Source organism: Podarcis tiliguerta (genome assembly GCF_965153285.1).
Source record: "Podarcis tiliguerta genome assembly, chromosome: 14".
NCBI lineage: Eukaryota > Metazoa > Chordata > Lepidosauria > Squamata > Lacertidae > Podarcis > Podarcis tiliguerta.
In genome coordinates this window covers 49,125,055-49,148,354 of record NC_139547.1, presented here as the reverse complement: position 1 = coordinate 49,148,354, position 23,300 = coordinate 49,125,055, and the positions used below count along the sequence as shown (strand labels likewise).

Here is a 23,300-nt window from a genome sequence, read left to right as displayed (position 1 = left end):
CTTATTTATTTATTTAATCCTAATTTAGTCCTAGGCCTATTTAATTCTTTCAAGTGGTTACATATCTTTAATATTACAATATTTATTCAAATAGTCTTTAAATTTCTTCCAGTCTTCTTGGCGTTCCTCTTCTTTCTGGTTGCGTGCTGCTGCTGTGTTTGGGTTGTTTTTTGAAAGAAAATTTTATTAAGTTTTCCAATTTTTTTAAAAAATATTCTCAATCGAATATAATTAACAAAAGAAAAAACAGATACAAGATTCCCTTTGTACCCTTAGACCTCCCTGCATCCTTCCATGGCTTCCCCATATAACATTTCCTGGTGCATATTTATGCCTTCCATTTATTCCATTTAACATTTATATCTTAAGTCTCTGTTAACTCACAACTGTTATTTAAGCCCTGTTAAAGAGCTCAGCTGTTTACAGTGGTCTTCCAAGTACAATATAAATTTCTTCCAGTCTTTATTATAGTCTTGGTCTTCCTGATTTCTGATTTTTCCAGTCATTTTCGCCATCTCAACATAGTCCATCAGTTTAACTTGCCATTAGAAGACATCTGAAGGCAGCCCTGTTTAGGGAAGCTTTTACTATTTGGTGCATTACTGTATTTTAATATTTTGTTGAATGCCGCCCAGAGTGCGCACTGACCCCTCTCGCTCTCCAGGCTTCAGCGAAAGCCTGCACTCGCCCCATAGGACGCGCACACATTTCCCCTTCATTTTTGGAGGGCAAAAAGTGCGTCCTATGGGGCGAAAAATACGGTATTCTTCTCTGCATATTATAAAATTGTAAAGATCCTTAATTCATCTATCAATATGTTACCAGTAAAAAAATTGTGTAGGTTTATTCAAAACCTGCCAAGGAGTCCAGTTCATTTTGTTGTTTCTTTAAGTACATTGTAAAAGATTTCCATTCTTCTTTATTTGTTGTTTTACAAGGATCATTCTATTTCTGGCAGGAGATATTTGTTCTTGTAATGCTGCCCTTTTCCTCCCCAGGTGCAAAGAGTGCTCTAGCACCCTGCAGTCGGGAAACTACAAAGCTGGGAGCCATGCCGGCACTTTTGTCTGTACCCGGCACGAGCAACCGACGCCCCTCCGGGATTCCTTGTCCTCTAGCGCGAGGGCTTTCCCCAGTGAGGATAAACCTTCCGCTCCTGCCTCTGCTGCACAGAACTACTTGAAGGGACTCGAATCCAAGACGCCGTCCGTGAAAATGAGCGGTGCTGTTAAATCGGCAGCTTCTGAGCCACCTGGGAATTACAAAGGCAGCTCTGCGTCCGCAAGCTCAAGTTTGCACTGGTCAGACCTTACCGGGGGGAAACCGGATTCTCTAGCCGTTTCCAGTCCTTCTCCTTCCCCACCGCGCTGGACACCATCGTCTGCCAAAACACAGCAGGCTCGGGAGAAATTCTTCCAGGCCGGATCCGGGAGCTCGGGACTTCCTCCGAGCAAAACGGAGCCGCTTAAAAACCAAGGCTCTCTTCTGAACCCTCCTCGGGTCTCTGGGAGAGCATCCTTTTCTGGCACCCACACATCAGGGACCGGTCTGGATGTCGGCGAGAAGGACAGAGCACGGAATGTCCTGATGCAAGCTTTGCCGGGGTTCCAGCCTTCCTCCAACAGGACTAGTGGTTTTGGCAGCGATTCGCACAGCTCGGCGGCATCCAGCATGTAAGTGCATTTTTTAAAAATACATTTTTATTGATTTTTTAATATATTAATTCCAACATTCATGCAACATAACTTCTCATCTTATACAATATTTGTAGACTTCCGTCAACACCTCTGATGATTTTCTGTTCTTTTATCCCTTATTATGCATTTCTTAATTTTCTATTACCTTTAATTATCCTTAACTAATAATTCTCCGCAGCTAGACTGGTGACTGGGAGTGGCTGCCGAGACCACATAACACTGGTCTTGAAAGACCTACAATGGCTCTCAGTATGTTTCCGAAGCACAATTCCAAGTGTTGGTGCTGACCTTGAAAGCCGTAAACGGCCTTGGTCCAGTATACCTGAAGGAGCGTCTCCACACCCATCGTTCGGCCCAGACACTGAGGTCCAGCTCCAAGGACCTTCTGGCAGTTCCCTCACTGCAAGAAGTGAGGTTACAGGGAACCAGGCAGAGGGCCTTCTCGATGGTGGCTCCCAACCTGTGGAATGCCCTCCCAGCAGATGTCAAGGAAATACACGACTATCTAACGTTTAGACGACATCTGAAGGCAGCCCTGTTTAGGGACGTTTTTAATGACTGATGTTTTAATGTATTTTAAATCTTTTGTTGGAAGCTGCCCAGAGTGGCTGGGGAAACCCAGCTAGATGGGTGGGGTATAAATAATAAATCATTATTATATTATTATTAGCCCTGGGAGGGGTTGGTGGTCAGCTGGATGTTGTCCGTTGTCCATCCCACTGGCCAAACGGCTAATCTCCTCCTCTTGCCCATAGCAGCAAGCCATCTCCAGCCACCTCTGGCACACAGCATATCGAGACAAAAAGCATCTCGGACTGGAAGCCTTCCAGGCCTGTCAGCATGCCAGCTGCCACGGAAGATCCACGGAAAGGACCCCGGGCGCTTTCACCCGCCCTTGAACGTTCGCCCAAGGATCTGGGTGGCAAAGCGGGCGTCGGGGTGGCCCCCCAGAGCAGGCTCAAGGATCAGCCCCCCAGCAGACCTGCTGCTGATTCTGGGCATAAACTGGACGTTAAGGTCTCCAAAGGTAAAAAGTAGCCCTTGCTTTATTTACTTATCGCATTGCCTTTTTGTTCCTTTATTTATTCATTTCATGAAATTCATACATCGCTTGATTGTAAACCAACTAACCAGCCTCAAAGCAGTTCAGGAAAAAAGATAAAGCAATGAAGCTGAGAAACATTTACAACAATACTTTAAAACGTACAAAACGTCAACAAACTAAAACAGATTGAAATTCTTACCAGGCTTTCTAAGCATCCTGGTAAAAGGGGTAAGGGATAAAGGGGTAAAGGGACCCCTGACCATTAGGTCCAGTCGTGACCGACTCTGGGGTTGCGGCACTCATCTTGCTTTATTGGCCGAGGGAGCCAGTGTACAGCTTCCGGGTCATGTGGCCAGCATGACTTAAGCCGCTTCTGGCGAACCAGAGCAGCGCACGGAAACGCCGTTTACCTTCCCGCCAGAGTGGTACCTATTTATCTACTTGTACTTTGACATGCTTTCGAACTGCTAGGTGGGCAGGAGCAGGGACCGAGCAACGGGAGCTCACCCCATTGCGGGGATTCGAACCGCCAACCTTCTGATCGGCAAGCCCTAGGCTCTGTGGTTTAACCCACAGCGCCACCCGCGTCCCTAAGCATCCTGGTAAGCTTGCTTAAATAAGAATGCTTTTAGCAGGTGCTTAAAAGAATACAGTGAAGGCACCTGCTTGAGGTCAATAGGCAGGGAGTTCCACAGTGTAGATGCTGCCACACTAAATGAAACTTCTTATTAATGCGGAACAGGTTGAATAATAGAATCACTGAATTGTAGAATTGGAAGGGACCACATGGGTCTAGTCCAGCCCCCTGCAATGCAGGATTGTTTTGCCCAACATGGGTCTTGAACTCATAATCCTGAGATTAAGAGTACAGTGGTGCCTTGGTTCTCAAACTTAATTAGATAATCCCCAGGGCTAGCTGGCTGAATTGGTCCTACTTGGGCCAGCGAGGAGGCCAGGGGAGAATTAGCTGTGGGGTCTCAGAGCGGGTGATCTTCATAAAAGGGGAGGGGGAAGGAAGAGAAGGGAAATAAAAGGGTGAATTCAAATTAAAGGCCAGGCTTAATAGCTCTGTCTTACAGGCCTGATGAGTTAAATCCTGCAGGGCCCTAGTCTCATGGGACAGATCATTCCAGGTTGGAGCCATCACTGAGAAGGCCCTGGCCCTGGTGGAGCATAGTCTGACTTCCTTAAGACCTGGAACCTCTAAACTATGGTTATTCATGGACCTCAAAGTCCTCTGCGGGGCATACCAGGAGAGGCGGTCCCGTAGATACGAGGGCCTCACCATCCCCACTACTGACTCCCTGTTGCTACTCAGATTCATTGAAAAAAATCTGGTAACCTGCCTTCTTATAGTCTCATTCGTGGATGAATTCTTTCTCCAGTGGGAGCTGCAAGCGTTGCAGAAGAGAAATCAGAAATGCCAGCGGACTGGAGATCTCTGCTGAAGCCGGTGGCAAACAGGTGAGTAGGGCAGGAGAAGAGGGGATTTCGGTTGGGCGGAGAACATAAGGTTGTGTTTGTGGACACACACAACGGCGGACACACACAACAAAAGTGTGCCATAGGCGATATATGGCAAAACAATTGGTCGAGCAACCAGGATGGAATATCCCAGCAATCAGGTTTGGAGCTTCAATGTCCTGCTGAATAAATTGTGAAAATTGAGGAAATGTATGCACGACTTAGTCTGCGTAAATTGCATGGGTAAAATTCTGCTTTTATTGGCATGGAAAGTTGGTTGGTTGAATGAATTTTATTATTACGGTCACAGACCAGTTCTGGCTCACTTACGATATCAGGAAAATCATGAAACACAACAGGAATGCATTGAATTGCAATTGGGTATAACAGAGACAATACAGATATAGCGGCAGTTAAAAAGATATATTAAATCTTCATCACTAAAATACCGTGGTGCCTCGCAAGACGAAATTAATTCGTTCTGCGAGTTTTTTCATCTTGTGAATTTTTCGTCTTGCGAAGCACGGTTTCCCATAGGAAATGCATTGACGGTTTCCCATAGGAATGCATTGACGAATGCGCAAGACGTTTTCGTCTTGCGAAGCAAGCCCATAGGGAAATTCGTCTTGCGAAGCAACTCAAAAAACGAAAAACTCTTTCGTCTTGCGAGTTTTCCGTCTTGCAAGGCATTCGTCTTGCGAGGTACCACTGTATAACCTAAAATTGTCATTTAAAACCTTAATCAGCTTGTTCCCTAAGTTTTATGGCAGTCGCACAGAATTTGGCCACCCTTAGCGTGATCTCTAGATCCTTGTCCAGGAGTTTTAGACATTGAAATTCGGAACCATTTGGAGATTTTTGTATAACAGGGGTCATAAATACCAAGCATATATCTCCTTAGAAATAGCAGCGTAACAAGACATGAGAGACAATTTCTACCTCCATCAAGCCGCAGGGACAGACTGGTTCCACGTATGGTTTACGCTCGAATCTGCCCTGCAATAAGGCAGATGGCAGCACATGGAAAGTTGGTTTGTATTAGAGCAGGGCTTGCATTATTTGTCTAGCACAGGATATAAACAGCTCTGTTAAAAGCCCTTTTAGGGTTGTTGGGTTTAGAGGACTTTGGGCTCCTTCTCTCAATGCTTGCTTCCCTCCTTTTGCAGAGTCCCTGGCCACGGTGACCCCAGAACCGCTCACAAGCCTGCAGATGTTCACAAGGCAGCTGTTGACATAACTCCGAGTCCGGGGCAGAAAGACAAAAAACCAGCTCATTCAACAACCTCTCCGTTGAATCAGGAAACTGGTATGATAGCATTGTAAAGGCAATAAGTGCAGCAGCAGGGCAGTTTGTATAGAATTCGACATAGAAACTGTGATTTGAACCGCCTCAGCAAGTATCCAGTCCTCATTGAGGCTATCAAAAAACCTAAAAATGGGGGGTTTGTCCCTGTAGAAAGCCCAGATCCCCCCACAAAAAATGTGTCCCTGGGCACTTTGTGCTAATGCAGATTTAAGAACATAAGGAGAATTTGCTGGATCAGTGGCCCATCTGGTCTGCCATCTTGTTTTCACAGTGGCCAACCCAGTGCCTACAGAAAACCCTCAAGCAGGATTCGATCACAAGAGCCCTTTCTCCTCCTGTGGTGTCCATTTGCCTAATCCTCTTTCAAAGCTATCCCAGTTAGTGGCAGGGAGTTCCACAGCCTAACAATGCACTGCGTGAATAAGCATTTTCTTTCATCTGAAGCAATTTCATGGCTCACCAGTCATCTGCTGGACAGAACGTTACACTTAGAAATATTGGACCAGCCAACCAGCAGCATCTAAGGATGCTTAAATTGATCAGCTCCATATTTTAGACATTCAGCTTCATAAAAGATGGAAGAACTGGTTTGCTGCAGTAGCCTTGGGTGCTACCAGTTTGTGTGTAGTGGAGAATTTGTGTGGTCGGAGTCTCAGAGGTAACTCTTGGCAGAATTAAGCTGTGTTGTGCCTGTTTTTCTTCCTTCATGTCCCCCGCCCCCTCCGGGTTTGGGATAGTTATTTTTAAAGAAAAAACAACAGCCCATGTTATGCTTGTCTATTTGTTTTAATTCTGTTGTGTTCTTAACTTTTGGAAGTCACCCTGAGAAAGCTTTTGAAGGGTGGTGTTTGAGTTCCTCAAAATATGTAAACCTTAGGTTGAATGGGCAAATGGGCAAGATTTTTTAGGAGGTGGGATTTCCACACGGGAAGCAGGCTTGAAAAACTCATTGAGCAAATGGTTTTTCAAGATGTCTTCAGAGGAGCCCATTTCCTGCAGGTCTACCACTTCTGTGCATGAGCGTGCGGCAAAAACCCGGAAATATACCGTATTTTTCTGCTCCAAAAGACACATTTTTTTCCTCCTAAAAAGTAAGGGGAAATGTCTGTGCGTCTTATGGAGCGAATGCGTGGTCCCTGGAGCCCAATTGCCCAGGGGTGAAAAGCAGATTTTGTGGCTTTTTTTTAAGAAAGAGGGAAGGGGGTGTTGAAACAAAGCTGCTGAGCAGCTGATCGGCAAGCGATCAGGAGGGAGATAAGGGACTCTAGAGATAAAGGAGGCTGCCTGGGAGGGGGGAGGTAAAAGCCCATGGATCCTCAGGATTTTTGCATTGGGTCACCCCAAATTACCATCAGATCACATAGCATGTTCATGGCTACAGCCTGCACCAAAAAAATCACACACCTACTTTTTCGTGGTTACAAAGCACGGATCCACATGGAATCTCAGGATTTTTGCATTGGGCTACCCCAAACTCACTGTCAAATCACATGTCTGTGGCCACAGCATGAACCACAAAAATCATACATCCACTGTTTCGTTCAGAATATTTTTTTTCTTGTTTTCCTCCTCTAAAAACTAGGTGCGTCTTACGGACTGAAAAAATACTTCTGGGTTTGCCGCTCACGTATCCCAAAGTTTACATAAGCGGAGGGATACGTAAGCGGAGGTACGACTGTATATATTTTTTCACTGCAGCTTCATCAGCTGATCAGCCCCCAAAGAAAAAACTGCTGGTGCCTCCCGTGGATATTTCCAGTGGCTGGAGGTCCCCCAAGCAGCAGTGGGAAGATATTGCCACAACCCAGAAGGCTGAGGGGCTGAGCCCCTCCAGGAAGGCTGTTGCGCCCGGTAGGTTTCTGCCTCCTCGCTGGACTGGCTTGTGTGTCATGCTAAGCCACGGTTTATCATCGCTGTGGAGAACCTCTGACCTGCGGCCCAAATGTCGTCTCCAGGACTCCTTTATATGGCCCTTGGTGTCATGGAATTCTACTCGGTATTGATCCAGAGTAGATTCCAATGTATAGTTAGCAGAAAAACAACTTTAACATGTTGCCAGATTCCCCAAAAATAGATCAGAGGCAATTTAGGGAGGTTTTTAATGTTTGAAGTTTTATTCTCTTTTAATGTTCTGTTGGGAGCCGCCCAGAGTGGCTGGGGAAACCCAGTCAGATGAGCGGGGTATAAATAATAAAATTATTATTATGATGTTATTAATATTAATATTAATATTTCATCCAACAGAGCTTTACTGCTACTAAAGGCAAATGAGCATAATAGTCACAAATCCAATACATTCAGGACTGGCACTGTCCGTAAGAAATCCAGACATAACTTAAACTTACAATAATTTATAATAAGTCTAAACCCTAACACTATACAGTGGTGCCCCGCAAGACGAATGCCTCGGAAGACGAAAAACTCGCAAGACGAAAGAGTTTTTCGTTTTCTGAGCTGCTTCGCAAGACGGATTTCCCTATGGGCTTGCTTTGCAAGACGAAACGTCTTGCGCCTTTTTTTAAAAACCGCCAATGCATTCCTATGGGAAACCGTCAATACACATTGGTGCTTCGCAAGACGAAAAAACTCGTAGAACGAAAAAACTCGCAGACGAATTAATTTCATCTTGCGAGGCACCACTGTATACAGAACACCACACCAAAAGGAACAAAGAGATAGAAAGAGAAAGTGAAACCCAGGCTCGTTCTGGCCTTTTATAGTCAGCATGACCTTGACAGAAAGACAGGACCAGTTTAAACCAGCTGTACTCAGCTTCTCTGAAGGAATAACTCAAACATCAGGAACCTTCTGCTTGTTTCTTTCACACAGAGAGGCTTCCAGAACCCTCTTGAATTAAGTAGAATAGGAAAGATCTCTACACATCAGATCAATACTTTCTGTACTAAGAAATGCAAACTGACACTTGGGGCCAGTGGAGTCTTTCTCAGCCTTACCAAGAGACTCCAAAGATTGGACCCTCTGCATGCTAACTGAGATACCTTGGTTCTCAAACGCCTTGGTTCTCAAATGCCGAAAACCTGGAAGTTGCAGTTTTCAAACATTTTTCGGAAGCCGAACTTCTGATGTGGCTGTCGGCTATTGTTTCTGGGGTGCCTGCACCAAACAAAAGCTGCACCTTGGTTTTCAAACATTTTGGAAGTCAGACAGGCTTCTGGAACAGATCAAGTTTGGCGCTTTTGTTTTTGCCATTTATTTTGTGTTTTTGAGGCTTTTTCAGTTCATTTGTTTTTGTGACTGTGTGGAACCCAATTCAGCTACTGATGGATTGATTGTGTGACTGCAGAAATGGATAAAAGCCCCCCATCCAAACAATGACTATCATCAGTGTAGGGAAGAAATTTTTTTAATTCATAATAAAATTCATGGTAAATTGCTGCTTTAGGGGTTGTTTTAAAAACTGGAATGGATTCATCCGTTTTGCATTACTTTCTATGGGAAAGCACGCCTTGGTTTTGGAACAGACTTCCGGAACGGATTAAGTTTGAGAACCAAGATACCATTGTATAGCCCTGCAGTTCTGCATTTCCTTACCTGGTAGCAAGCCCTATCGAACGTGGTGGGTCTTGCTTCTGAGTAGACATGAACTGGGTGGTGCTGCCCGTTCATCTAAGAGGCTTTCCTTTTTCCTCTCTTCCCAGTGAGGCCGTCTCCTCCTAGAGTCCTCCAGAAGTCTCCGACTGGTCAAGTCCTGTCTCCCTCAAAGGTATGGCCAGGAGTGAAGAAAGGCAGTTTTGTGCAGGGATGGGGAGGCCTCTAGACCTCATCCAGGAGCAGTGGGACTCTGAATCCCATCAGCACCTGCCGCCATGGCCAGCGGTCATGGGTGATGGAGTCTATCAGCAGGTCATCCCATCCCTGATGTTAGGGGTGAAGAGGCTCAGATTTGCTCGAGGCCACTGCTGTGGGCCAATATTCTGCTTCTCTCTCTCTCTTTCTCTAATATTAGTTTTTTAACATATCATTTTCAACAATTGCTAAACATACTTTTATATCTTATGCAGTGGTGCCTCGCAAGACGAAATTAATTCATTCTGCGAGTTTTTTCGTCTTGTGAATTTTTCATCTTGCGAAGCACGGTTTCCCATAGGAAATGCATTGATGGTTTTAAGAAAAAGGCGCGAGACGTTTTCGTCTTGCAAAGCAAGCCCATAGGGAAATTCGTCTTGCAAAGCAACTCAAAAAACAAAAAACTCTTTCGTCTTGCGAGTTTTTCGTCTTGCGAGGCATTCGTCTTGCAAGGTACCACTGTACAACTTTTTTGACTTCCATCAATCCCATCTGAAAATTTTCCAATCTTTTCACTTAATTTACATTTCCTACTTTCACTATTACATTTAAATATCATAACTAATGTCTCTCTTCTTTCTCCTCTTTGCAATATTTCATATATTTCTCCTTACAAAACTTCTTGTAGTCCTACTAGCGTAATTTGTTGATTACAGTTGCTCTTCAAATAGTTCATCTATTTCTTCCAATCTCCTGTAAATCTCTGGTCCCGCAGGTTTGGAATCCTTCCTGTCATTTTATCCAATTCTGCGTAGTCCATTAATTTTGTCGGCCATTCTTCTTTCGTCAGTACCGTTTCTCAGCCCGACCTACCTCACAGGGTCGTTGTGCGGAACAGAAGGTGGCCGACTCTCCTTTACTGGAGATTTTCAAACACAGGACAGGTGGCCAACTGCCAGGGATTCTTGAGCTGTGATTCTTGCAGTGGGGTTGGTCTAGATTTCCCTTGGGGGTCCCTTACAGCTCTGTAATTCTGCGAGGATAATGTGGAGGAAGAGAACCGGATGATTGTGCTCCAAGGTCCCTCCTTAACGGTAATGATTATATTGTCGTATGACGTGCCTACTAAAGTACGGCTATTTTTTTTCCCATTTCAGCGCCACCCAGACTATATCCCTGAGGAGGAAATCCAGAAGGAAGTCCGGCAGATTGAGAAGGATTTGGACAAGCTGGAGCTCAAAGGGGTGGAGATGGAGAAGCAGTTGAGGAACTGCGAGGGAGGTGAGGCTGGTCCAGGTGTCTGTGGGGCGGAGAGGCGACTGCGGTCCCCCGCTGTGGGATTAGTTATTCTTAGTATGGGATACAGTGGTACCTTGGTTGTGAGTTGAGGACCCGCCACCCACATAGGATTATAATACGACACAAAGACACATTATTTTTGGTTAATGGGCAAAATTAGGCCACAACTTTATTGGTTACAGCATGTGAGTAGTATTGGCTTAAAGGTAAAGGTAAAGGTACCCCTGCCCATATGGGCCAGTCTTGACAGACTCTAGGTTTGTGCGCCCATCTCACTCAAGAGGCCGGGGGCCAGCGCTGTCCGGAGACACTTCCGGGTCACGTGGCCAGCGTGACATCGCTGCTCTGGCGAGCCAGAGCCGCACACGGAAACGCCGTTTACCTTCCCACTAGTAAGCGGTCCCTATTTATCTACTTGCCCCCGGGGGTGCTTTCGAACTGCTAGGTTGGCAGGCGCTGGGACCGAGCAACGGGAGCGCACCCCGCCGCGGGGATTCGAACCGCCGACCTTTCGATTGGCAAGCCCTAGGCGCTGAGGCTTTTACCCACAGCGCCACCCACGTCCCACAGTATTGGCTTAGGCATTGGATAAAACAGCAATACAAGACTCCACAGGAGTCATATCAGGGTTGACAACCAATGGGAGGAGCTTGTTGATGCAAATACAAGTGGAAGCTTCCCCATGATGTCACCGGGGGTCGTGCCATGGCCCTAGCCACCAGCAGGGCATCGGACAGGATCCACGACCTCCGGATTCCTTTAACGGAATACCCAAAAGAGGAGGGGTAGATGATGGCGCATACCCTATCCTGCAGCACAGCACAAATATTCCAATGCCTAACCACCAATACCAGAAAGTTGTGACGAATTGCTACGAGGTAGGCGAAAAAACCAAGAGGCTGGTTCCAATTTGCCAAATGGATAAAAAAAGTCCTACCAGGCCCCTTGGGCAGCCAAGGCAACCAACCGAAGTCCATAGCAAGGTCAATACGCAGAAGAAACTGACCTAAAGGGAGGGCGGGAGATCCGACGCGAGCAGGAACAGACTGGGGACAGAGTGCTGCCACGGCTGCTTAAATGCAGCTAACCCCGCCCACCAGCCAGCCCTATTGGCTGGCTGAAGGGACTGGTCGCGGCAGCGGAGCAAATCAGGAGCAGGGAGCCGAATAAGCCTGTACAATGCTGTACAATGTTTATTGCTTTCATTTTATGGATCAATGGTCTCATTTGATAGTAAAATTCATGCTCAATGGCTGTTTTAGGGGTTGTTTTTAAAAGTCTGGAACGGATTAATCCATTTTGCATTACTCTCTATGGGAAAGCGTGCCTTGGTTTTGGAACGCTTTGGTTTTGGAACGGACTTGCGGAACGGATTAAGTTTGAGAACCAAGGCAGCACTGTATATGAAACGTTGAAGCTTCTCCTTCGGGACACTGCCCATGGTTTGCTTGGCGGGGTCAAGATGTCCCCCATTCAAGCCCCAATTGGCTTAGTTCTAAGATTTCTATATTCCCAGAAGTCAGGGTTTATCAAACCTCTGGCAGCCTCCGAAGCAAAGAGCTCAGAGGTTTCTTTGGTCTTGTGTGTGTGCAGATGAGAGCGAGGATGCCCTGATGGTGGAATGGTTCAAGCTCATCCATGAGAAGCAGCTGCTGCTGCGGCGGGAGTCTGAGCTGATGCACAAGTAAGTGAAACCGGAGAATTGCAGAATCGTGGAGGGGCACCCAGGGGGCTGTCAGGAGTTCAGCCTACACTCAGGTAGGACCCTGCAGAGACACATGCCCGGCTGGCAGGTTCCCTCCCTCCTGGTCGATCGTTCAGGAGCTTCAAAAGCTTTCTTCTGCCCGAACATCACAGCAACCGATGCCAACCGACACCGGCACACTTAGGGATCAGCAACTCAGCATTTTGGCTAATCTACTTTATTTACATATAAACACACATGGAGCGCGGGTGGCGCTGTGGGTAAAAGGCTCAGCGCCTAGGGCTTGCCGATCGAAAGGTCGGCGGTTCGAATCCCCGCGGCGGGGTGCGCTCCCGTTGCTCGGTCCCAGCACCTGCCAACCTAGCAGTTCGAAAGCACCCCCGGGGGCAAGTAGATAAATAGGGACCGCTTACCGGCGGGAAGGTAAACGGCGTTTCCGTGTGCTGCGCTGGCTCGCCAGATGCAGCTTTGTCACGCTGGCCACGTGACCTGGAAGTGTCTCCGGACAGCGCTGGCCCTCGGCCTCTTGAGTGAGATGGGCGCACAACCCTAGAGTCTGTCAAGACTGGCCCGTACGGGCAGGGGTACCTTTACCTTTACACACGGAGCACTGCAACATGGCTCCCTCTCTCTCTAGCATCAGACAGCAAAGAACAAAGGACAATAGTCCCACTTCACGGAACACAATAACACAAACATCCTGTCTCCGTCACTTCCCACTCTGTGGAGTCAAAACATACACCATCATGTGATAGACAGCAATCCCATGACTGCAATCACGGAGGAGGAATTCTAACAGGGTCACAGCTAAGGTCCCTGCCCATTTCTCAGCAGGGACAGGGTGGGGGGTGATGGGATAGTGGCTGCAACGATGGTATTCGGCCTGTCAGCTGATATCCTCCCCTCTGCTGGGTTTTTCAAATCTGGCAGATTATTTATGTGTTTATAACTGTATTCGCATAGCGCTCTTCACTGAAAAAAGAAAAGAAAACAAGAAGGATCAGAGTGGCTTTGAACAATTGCACATTAAAAACCACACAATGGAAGGCACAAAAAGAAGTTTAAAGAGCCGTTGGTTGTACTGTTAGTGGCTTAAGTGTTGGGCTAGAACCACGAAGAGACCAGGGTTCAACTCCTCCCATCAGTCATGGAGGGACTCACTTTGGGGGGCTAACCCACCTCTCAGCCTAACCCACCTCACAGGGTTGCTGTGAGGATCAAATGAGGAGGGGGAGAACTTGAGGGGGATGCTAGGAGACGCAGATCGGGTGCCAGAGAGTTGAAATGGGAAGGTGGAAAATAGTCATACCATGGGCAAAATTTCCTGATCGTGGCCAAGTTGTTTTGATGCTTGATATCATTTCTCGCTAACCTTCCTCCCCTTCATTTCTTTGCAGGATGAACCAGCAGAAGCTGGAGGAAAAGCAGTGGGACATTGAGAGCGAGCTAAGGAGCCTCATGAGCAAATCTGGTTGGTCCTCCGCCTTTCTCTGGAGACTCTTTTTCAAGAAAGTGTTTTCCCCTCCCCTTTCCCTTTGCTCTGGTTCAGTACAGGTGACTCGCGTCTTGTGCTGCTTTCACTTTGTGCAGGTGAAAAATACATACATACATACATACATACATACTTCTTCTTTGGCGATCACTCGTAGCCAAGTAAAATTGTCTTCCATCAACACAATCTTAACAATGAGTCCGTAAGTGACTGTGGAGGTCAATTCTGGATCCACACGTCCTTCCACAGTGGAGACATAGGTTTCCGTGCGGGAGTTGATCACGGTGAGGGTTTGCCAAATGTGCCTTCCTCTTAGCACGTTTCTCCCTTGCGTTCTGAGTTCGAGTGTCTTCAAAGCCCACAAGACCTTTGGTAAAGGCTGTTCTCAAACTGGAGCACTCGCAGGCCAGTTTTTCCCAACTGTCGATATTTATTCTACATTTTTATAGATTTGCCTTGAGACAGTCTTTAAACCTCTTTTGTTGACCACCAACATTACGCTTCCCATTTTTAAGTTCAGAATAGAGTAGTTGCTTTGGAAGACTATCAACAGGCATCCGCACAACATGACCAGTCCAACGAAGCTGATGTTGAAGAATCAGTGCTTCAACACTGGTGATCTTTGCTTCTTTCAGTACACAGGCATTAGTTCACCTGTCTTCCCAAGTGATATGTAAGATTTTTCGCACAGAACATTGATGGGATCTTTTGAGGAGTTGGAGATGGAGTTCATAAGTGGTCCATGTTTTACAAGCATATAGTAAGGTTGGTAGTACAATAGCTTTGTAGGCAAGTGTTTTGGTTTCCCTGCGAATGTCCTGGTCCTCAAACATGAAAGCGGCACTCACAGAGCTCAGGCGAAACATACGTACATGGAGAGCAGGGTGGGTCATGGAAGCTACAAGTTGCCTGCACATTTTGCCAGGAACACCAGGTCCACTGTCCCTCAGACCTTGTGGGGGGCCAGACTATATTTTTTTGGGGGAAATGAACAAATTCATATGCCCCACAAATAACCCAGAGATGCATTTTAAATAAAAGGACACATTCCACTCATGTAAAAACATGCTGATTCCCGGACTGTCTGCGGGCTGGATTGAGAAGGCGATTGGACCGGATCCGGCCCCTGGGCCTTAGGTTGCCTACCCATGTTATAATGTCTTGGGACCTTGGGGTCAAGGACAGGTGATAAATTTATTATAAAATTATTATTTATTACAACTAATTTATTAACCTCCTTCTAAAGCACCGCCTCAAGGCGATTTACACATAAGGTAAAAAATATATATATTTCAAATAATATTTATTAAGTTTCCAACAAATTAAACACAACACTGCAAAAGACCAAAAAGGAAAAAACATACAATGCAATGCAATGCAATGCAATGCAATACAATACAATACAATACAATACAATACAATACAATACAATACAATACAATATAAAAAAACATAATAAAAGAAACAAACAAAACAAAACAAAAACCATTTAAAATTTCAATTTCAACATCTTATCTTTCTTTCCCTTATTTCCTCGACCTCCTCACACCTCCTTTTTTGTATTCCACTTCTATTAATTGTTTCAGCAATTCCTTTCCATCTTCCTCTGTTTTCTATCCTATAATTGTCTTAACACATTCTAACCATATTTTTACCTTTAATGCTCAATTAATCTATTTATACTTAATTCCACTTCCTGTCCATCTTCCCCTGTTTTCTATCCTATAATTATCTTAACACATTTTAACCTTGTTTTCCTTTAATACTCTATTAATCTATTTATACTTAATTCCTTATAACATTTCTACTGAAGCCATATAACTTCATTCCAACGTTCTTCTAACATTCATTAACTTTACAATATTTCTATAAATATTCTTTAAACTTTTCCCAGTCTTCTTCCACCGACTCTTCTCCCTGGTCTCGGATCTTGCCAGTCTTTTCCACCAATTCATCTAGTCCATCAACTTCATCTGCCATTATCCAACACTTCTGTGCTTCCAGGAGACAACCATTCTCTCAGCCAGCAAGAAGCAGATGGTTCACAACAAAATTTAAGGGTCTGACAGGGCAGGTCCACCTCCTGTAAAAAAAAAATATTAAAGTTCAAACACAGCAGCAGCAAATGCATTTAAAACATGACTGGAACTCTAACAAGCGGACACTCATGATCTACTGGGTGAATAAGGGGCAAGACCGACTCGCTCAGTCCGTGACTTCCTCTGTACTCCCATGTCTTCCTCCATTCCTTCCTGGCTTCATCTCATTCTGTTCCTTTCGCTTATCCTCCATTAGAAGGCGCATTCATCCTGTCAGTTTTCTTTTCCGTTCTCCTGCCGTCACTGTCGCCACTCGAATCCAGGACACGGGGACGGATGTTCGCATGCCTTCCCTCTTGGCAAGCCCTGCCAGCCACCTCCCCGCCCCCCCCCCACTGCCACTGCCCCACTCACAGCTGTGTGGATATTTCGTGAGCCAATTAATGGCAATGGCCTGTCCCATTTTCTCTTCCCCCTGTTGCTCAGAGTTCTCGAAGACGCCCAGGGAGAAGGCCCGCGAGGAGGAGCTGCTGGCATTGTATGTGGCCACGGTCAACGACCGGAATAAAATCGTGGAGGACCTGGATGAAGACCGACTCAGGTACGCAAAGGCCTTTCAGGCGGGGGGTGGGGAGAAGGTCGTGGTCGTGCATTGCCTTGACTCTGTTGCCTATCCCTCACCATCCTGGAAAAAAAAGGACACGTGAGGTACTGTAGGGTTATGTCCTGGACCCGTTGTTGTTCAACTGTCAGACTTCAGGGAATCGGCTTTCTCCCTGTCTGCTGCCCACCCGGCAGCAGATAAGCAGAACAAAGGGAAAGGAGCCTTCTTACCAGTTAGAAACTTTAACGATCACAGCGAGAGAACAAAGGACCCATCTCCTAGAATGGCGGTGCTCCCAGTTAAGGATTACACCCCCCTTAATCTACGGGCAGCAGATAAGCAGAACAAAGGAAAAGGAGTCTTCTTACCAGTTAGAAACTTCAACGACCACAGTGAGAGAACAAATAACCCATCTCCTAGAATGGTGGTGCTCCCATTTAAGGATTACACCCCCTTAATCTACATCACTCCTACGTCTTGTAATCTGAGTTTGTCCCCTCTGCTTTCTGTTCAGCCACTGTCTCAGCCCTTCTTGACCTTGGGGAGAGCGGACGAATGCTTTCCAGAGACAGTGAATCTGTTAACCCTCTATCTCCCAGTGTCTCTTCTCCTAGCTGTTCCCCATCCAGTATTTCCCAGCTTCTGCCTTCTGAACTATGTTCCTCTTCAAACCACTGTTCCAAATCTATACTGCCCTTCTGCTCCTGGGAAGATTCAGGATCCTGATCAGGGGAGGGGGAGGCTCCCACCATTTTCCCTCAGTGCTGCCTTCCTCCGCACGGCCCCTGACATCAACGTCTTTGTAAGGAATGAAGGGGATGATCATCAAATTTGCAGATGGCCCCAAACTGAGAGGGATAGCTAATACTGCAGAAGACAGAATCGGAATTCCAAATGGCTGTAACAAATTACAGAATGGGAATCCCGGTGATCGGCGCTGGGCCATCCGTGTTCTGCAACGTAACCGTATGCAAAGAGTGCAAACGGTATGCAAAGAATGCATGGCTTGGTTTGCATAATCTGTGTCGGCTGCAGAAACCGACTTTTATTGGCCCAGAAAAGTTGTTGACTTAAGGACAGGTGGGGCAGTGGAAGACCCCTGGAGGGGCACTGCCAGTCACTGAAGACAGAACTGAGATAGATATGGCCCCAAGACTCAGTGCAGGCCAGTCCTAAGGGAGATACCTCCCCACATGTAAAAAGGCAGGAACTGAACTCGGGGCCTTTGACATGCAAAGGTGATGCTCTGCTGCTGAACTCGGACCCCTCCCATCCTCTCCAGTCTTGGCGTTTCAGGGCTCTGTCGGTTCCTCCCTTCCCTGTGTAGGAGTGGAAAAGGCTGCCAAGTTGGGCTGGCTGCCTCTTCTTTCAGTTTTTGCCCCCCTGTTCCTGGTTTTCCTGTTTCTCAAGAGGAAGCCCCTTCAGGAAAAGGAGGCAGGACTTTTTAATAGAGGGCCCTGCATTGAGGAAGCCTTCTTTGGCCTCAGCGTTTTCTGAGAACGGCCAACAAGCTCCCACGGCGGGTCTTTACTGGCTCCTTCTGCCAATCGAGGTTCATAGGGTCCGGCTCCTTGGCAAGCCTTTTGGAGTAATTAGGAACCGTCTTAGTTTCTGGCTGCTGTTTCCTTGTCGGTCCAGGTCTTTTCGCTCCAAGCTCTGAAAGGACTTGCTGACTACGCAGGTGGGGAAGAGACAGCATTGCCAGCCTGGTATTTCTCTCCCCTGATGCCCCCCCCCCAAAAAACTTTCTGTGAACCAAATCAAAACTTTGCTGAGTTAAACCGAAGGGCTTGCTTCAATTGAAAAAGACTTGCGAATGAGTGTCAGGGAGGAGGCGAGGGTCCCTGCTGGGTCTTCTTGAGTCGCCTCTTTGGACGAATGAGCAGAACAGGAACTCCTGCAGGATGACAACGGGCAGCCTCCTCTGGGAAACAAATCATCCTGTGCCTCCGATAGAAGAATGATCTGATGGCCACAGAGACATGGCAGAATTAGCCAATCCCGGCAACAGTTGATTGCAAAGAGGCACGACTGCTGTAGGGAATCATGCAGAGAGGCGGTAGGCAACCTCCTCTTTGCCCCCTGCCTCCTTGATTAGTTTTTTGAGGAGATGGCTTCCTTGATAGAAACGGGGGAGAGGGAAGGAGCTGAAAGGGTAGAATGCGCTCAGCTCCTTTGAAAGGTAGGGTCTGGCTTGGCTGAGCTGAGCCAAGGGTCATTCCTGACCTTTATGAAGCCAAGAGTCCTCATCTTGCTTGGCAGGGGGTTGGACTCGATGGCCCTTGTGGTCTCTTCCAACTCTATGATTCTATGATTCTATGATCTATCTAAGTTGCACTGTTCTCCATAGCGTTCCAGCTGCTGAAACATCTGGAGTGCATTCTCTTTTTTTAAAAATAAAGTTTATTAGATATTTTATAATTATAAGAAGAAAAACAGTAAAGAAAAACAATACATGAATTCAACAAACAATACATCAACAATAAACAAGAGGGGGAAAAAACGAAAATAAAAAACAATACAATACAACAATACACCATAAAAAAGAAAAAAGAAAACAAAAACACACATCCAAATTTTATATCTAAATCTTTCATTAGCTTATTTCCTTGACTTCCTCGCACCTCCCTTTTTTGTATTCTAGTTCAAATTATCTGATTCAACAAATCCTTTCCCTTCTCCATCTGGAGTGCATTCTCCCCCCCCCCCCCTTTCAACTGTCTGTCTTTCCTTCCTCAGGGAAATTGAAGAAGATGAAGTGATAGCGGCCATGATCCAGAAGCTTGGTAAGCCTGATCTTTTTTTGGGGGGGGGGGGAGCCTTGCCCTTGGATAAGACCAGATGTGCTGGGTCAGATCTGGACCACATTCACAACACACATTTAAAGCAATATCAATCAGTCATTTTATCTGCACGCTGCCTTTCCAAAGGTCAAACCATGCTCAAGGCGCAGCTTACAACATATAGACAGTGGTACCTCGGGTTAAGTACTTAATTCATTCCAGAGGTCCATACTTAACCTGAAACTGTTCTTAACCTGAAGCACCGCTTTAGCTAATGGAGCCTCCTGCTGCTGCTGCGCCGCCACAGCACGATTTCTGTTCTCATCCTGAAGCAAAGTTCTTAACCTGAAGCACTATTTCTGGGTTAGCGGAGTCTGTAACCTGAAGCGTATGTAACCTGAAGCGCATGTAACCCAAGTCACCACTGTATATATAGTATCACATAACTACACACAGAGCAAAAGTAGTCATGACCAATAAACAAAGCATCAAATGGTACACAGCCTGCTTAAATGATCTCCATATAAATCTTGGGATCCAAAAGATGCAAAAACTTCCTGCAACAACTTCCCCGAAGTTGGAACCAGGGATGAACAGTGGACACTCAGGTTGCGAACGTGATCTATGCAGGAGGTACGTTCGCAACCCGCAGCGCCGCGTCTGCGCATGCGCGGGTTGCGATTTGACACTTCTGTGCATGCGCAAAGCGCGATTTAGCACATCTGCGCATGTGAGATCACCAAAACCCAGAAGTAACCCGTTCCGATACTTCCGGGTTTCGGCGTTTCCGTAACCCAAAAACGTGCAACCTGAAGCGTCTGTAACCTGAGGTATGACTGTAATCTGTTTGGCAGCCTCAGCTTTTGCAGCTGGAGTCAGTTCGGGCCCTAGGAGGAAACAAGACCAATAGAAGCCCAGATGGTGTTCTCCATGTGGTGGTGTTGGACTCCAACTCCCATCAGCCCCCAGCCAGGGATGATGGGAGTTGTAGCAGGCGCCTTGCAGCTTGTCCCTCCCATAGATAACAACCTTCCTGGTCTGACGAGTCAGGTGATCTTGGGAATCCAGTCTTGGGAATCCAGTCTTGGGAATCCTGCATTTACACTCCATAATCTTGCAACCACATCTGCACTCTTGTTCAGTTATGCAAAGGTGTGTACAGTGGTACCTCAGGTTAAGAACTTAATTTGTTCTGGAGGTCCGTTCTTAACTTGAAACTGTTCTTAACCTGAAGCACCACTTTAGCTAATGGGCCTCCTGCTGCCGCCATGCCGCTATCATGCAATTTCTGTTCTCATCCTGAAGCAAGGTTCTTAACCCGAGGTACTATTTCTGGGTTAGGGGAGTCTGTAACCTGAAGCATCTGTAGCCCGAGGTACCACTGTCTTGTTTTTATCGCCCTCTGTAGATGTGCCCCGTAACACCCAGGAGAGTGAAAAGAAGAAAACGAAATTCGGCTTATTCCATATGTTGAAGATAAAGAACTAGGCAAAAGAGTGAAGTATCTTCGGAGAGACGGAGAGTCTGTTTGCTTTTGGTGATGGAGTAGCCATTCCGTTTCTGTTTTCTGCTTTAGGAGAGTAAAAGCCATTTGGCCAAAAAAAGAAAAGAAAGAAGAAAAAAGGAAGCTGAAGAATCGAACAAGGGGTTTATTCAAAACCTGGAAAGTGGACAGTCAGGGATGGAATGTCCCTGGTCCAGATCCGCAAACTGAACAGGCCTTGAAAGCCAACTTGATGGACTCATTGGCATCATTTGGAGAGCAAATGTGATCATTGGCTGGTGTTTCTCTGTACACTAGTCTCTCTGGAGAATCCTAGTCCAGCCTAGAGCAATTCAGGAACTCTGTTTAGGACCAGTTTCTTCCTCCTCTGCTACCAAGAGAGTACAGTGGTGCCTTGGTTCTCAATCTTAATCCGTTCCGGAAGTCCGTTCCAAAACCAAAGCATTCCAAAACCAAGGCGCACTTTCCCAAAGAAAGTAATGCAGAACGGATTAATCCGTTCCAGACTTTTAAAAACAACTCCTAAAACAGCAATTTAACATGAATTTTACTATCTAACGAGACTATTGATTCATAAAATGAAAGCAATAAACAATGTACTGCAGGCACACAATTAATCAATCAGTAGCTGAACTGGGTTCCACACAGTCACAAAACCAAAAAGCCGCAAAAACCAAAACCCAAATACATAGCAAAAACAGACAGACCTCAGTGTGGCACTCAAAACGGAAGCGTAACACTCAAAATGGAGCACATTTGGCTTCCAAACTAAGTTTGCAAACTGGAGCGCTTACTTCTGGGTTTGCAGTGTTGGAGTTCCAAGTTGTTTGAGTACCAAGGTGTTTGAGAACCAAGGTACCACTGTAATTGGGCATGGATGTAGAGCTGCCAGAAACCATATGGCTCCCCCAAAGAATTCTGGGAAGTGTAGTTTGTTAAGGGTGCCTATTCCCCTCACAGGGCTACAATCAGGAGGATTGCAAAACCACTCAGAGCCAGGTTCACACCACACATTTAAAGCACTATCTTACCTCTTTAAACAGTCGTGGCTTCCCCTGAAGGATTATGGGAGCTGTGGGTTTGTTGAGGGGTGTTGAGAGTTCTTAGGAGCCCCCCCCCAACTACATTTCCCAGAGTGGTTCAACAACGGTCACCATACATTTAAAACACTGTCATAGACCCTTAAATTTTTAAGCTTCCCCCAAAGAAATCTGGGCGTTGTAGTTTGTTCAGGATGCTGGGAGTCCTTCCCAGAACTACAAGTCCAAGATTTCCTTGGGAAGAGGGAGACACTCTGGGAATTGTAGCTCTGGCAGGGGCAGTGCCGGATTTACGTATAAACTAAACAAGCTATAGCTTAGGGCCTGCCACTCTCTTGGGCCCCCCCGAAAAATTCAAGGGGGAAAAAAAACCCTGGATGTACATTTCCAAAATATAAGATAAAAAACAAATAAATTAAAACCTACATACAGCAACAGTGTTTTGTGTTGTGTAGGCTCCTGTGATGTAAGTCACGGGCCCCGCCTGCTAGCCTGCTCCCTAAAATATCACTGGTTTGCTCATTTCTATATATAGGGTGCCTACATTCTGCATGGATTGGTTGCATGGCCACATGGGCAAATGGCTTGAGATACCTATTAAAGGTAAAGGTACCCCTGACCGTTAGGTCCAGTCGCGGATGACTCTGGGGTTGTGCGCTCATCTTACTCTATAGGCCAAGGGAGCTGGCGTTTGCCTGCAGACAGTTTTTCCGGGTCATGTGGCCAGCATGACTAAGCCGCTTCTGGCGAACCAGAGCAGCTCACGGAAATGCCGTTTACCTTCCTGCGAGAGTGGTACCTATTTATCTACTTGCACTTGACGTGCTTTCGAACTGCTAGGTTGGCAGGAGCAGGGACCGAGCAATGGGAGCTCACCCCGTTGCGGGGATTCAAACTGCCGACCTTCCGATCGGCAAGCCCTAGGCTCTGTGGTTTAGACCACAACGCCACCTGTGTCCCATAAGATACCTATTAGGTCCATAAATTACCATATAGCATATATTCAGCACAAAAACCAGCAATGATTTGTTGTTGACAAAGGACAGCTGGCCATAGAAAGGGCCCCATTACCTTCAGTAGCTTAGGACCACATCAGACCCCAGAATCTGGCCCTGGGGAGGGGAATAGAAGCCTCTTGACAACTCTCGGCACCCTCAGCAAACCACAAAGTTCCCAGAATTCCTTGGGGGGGGGCATGGCTGTTTTAACGCACTGTCCTTATGCCAGACCCCTTCATGTGTCGAGCGGAGAGGAGAGTGGCTTTAACTGGGGGGGACGACACTGCTGAATTGGGCTTGGCTGTGCATGCCAGGCGCAGAGCACCCATATAGAAGCAGCTCCCCCCACCCCACCAGTTAGAATGGGAAGGGGGCCTGCTTGTTGGACTAGATGACCCCAGGTGTCCCTTTCAATTCCACAATTCTATGATTCTGTGTGTGGGGAGACCAACTCGCTGCGAACATTTCCTTCTCGCCACTAGGTGGCAGCGCAGCTCTCAGCAAGCCGGTTTGCCCAAAGCATCACAGAACACTTGACTTTTCCTTCTTTTCAAAATAAACCTCAGGAAGTTGTATT

The 23,300-nt window shown here is 46.5% G+C and overlaps 1 protein-coding gene across 2 annotated transcripts in view; it reads left to right on the top strand.

Moving 5' to 3' along the window:
• MICALL2 (MICAL like 2) overlaps window positions 1–22,078 on the top strand; it is a 45,601-nt gene extending 23,523 nt beyond the window's left edge. Inside the window, exons 6-17 of one of the 2 annotated variants that reach the window (XM_083413476.1) lie at window positions 999–1,673; window positions 2,456–2,724; window positions 4,128–4,206; window positions 5,373–5,512; window positions 7,211–7,363; window positions 9,172–9,236; window positions 10,417–10,540; window positions 12,152–12,242; window positions 13,661–13,734; window positions 16,281–16,395; window positions 19,138–19,184; window positions 20,590–22,078. In XM_083413476.1, the coding sequence (XP_083269602.1) occupies window positions 999–1,673; window positions 2,456–2,724; window positions 4,128–4,206; window positions 5,373–5,512; window positions 7,211–7,363; window positions 9,172–9,236; window positions 10,417–10,540; window positions 12,152–12,242; window positions 13,661–13,734; window positions 16,281–16,395; window positions 19,138–19,184; window positions 20,590–20,669 (1,912 nt within the window). In that variant the 3' untranslated portion in view covers window positions 20,670–22,078. Of the gene's footprint in view, window positions 1–998; window positions 1,674–2,452; window positions 2,725–4,127; window positions 4,207–5,372; window positions 5,513–7,210; window positions 7,364–9,171; window positions 9,237–10,416; window positions 10,541–12,151; window positions 12,243–13,660; window positions 13,735–16,280; window positions 16,396–19,137; window positions 19,185–20,589 lie in introns of both variants that reach the window. The other variant, XM_083413475.1, reaches the window with a different exon arrangement.
• Window positions 22,079–23,300: the final 1,222 nt, after the last annotated feature.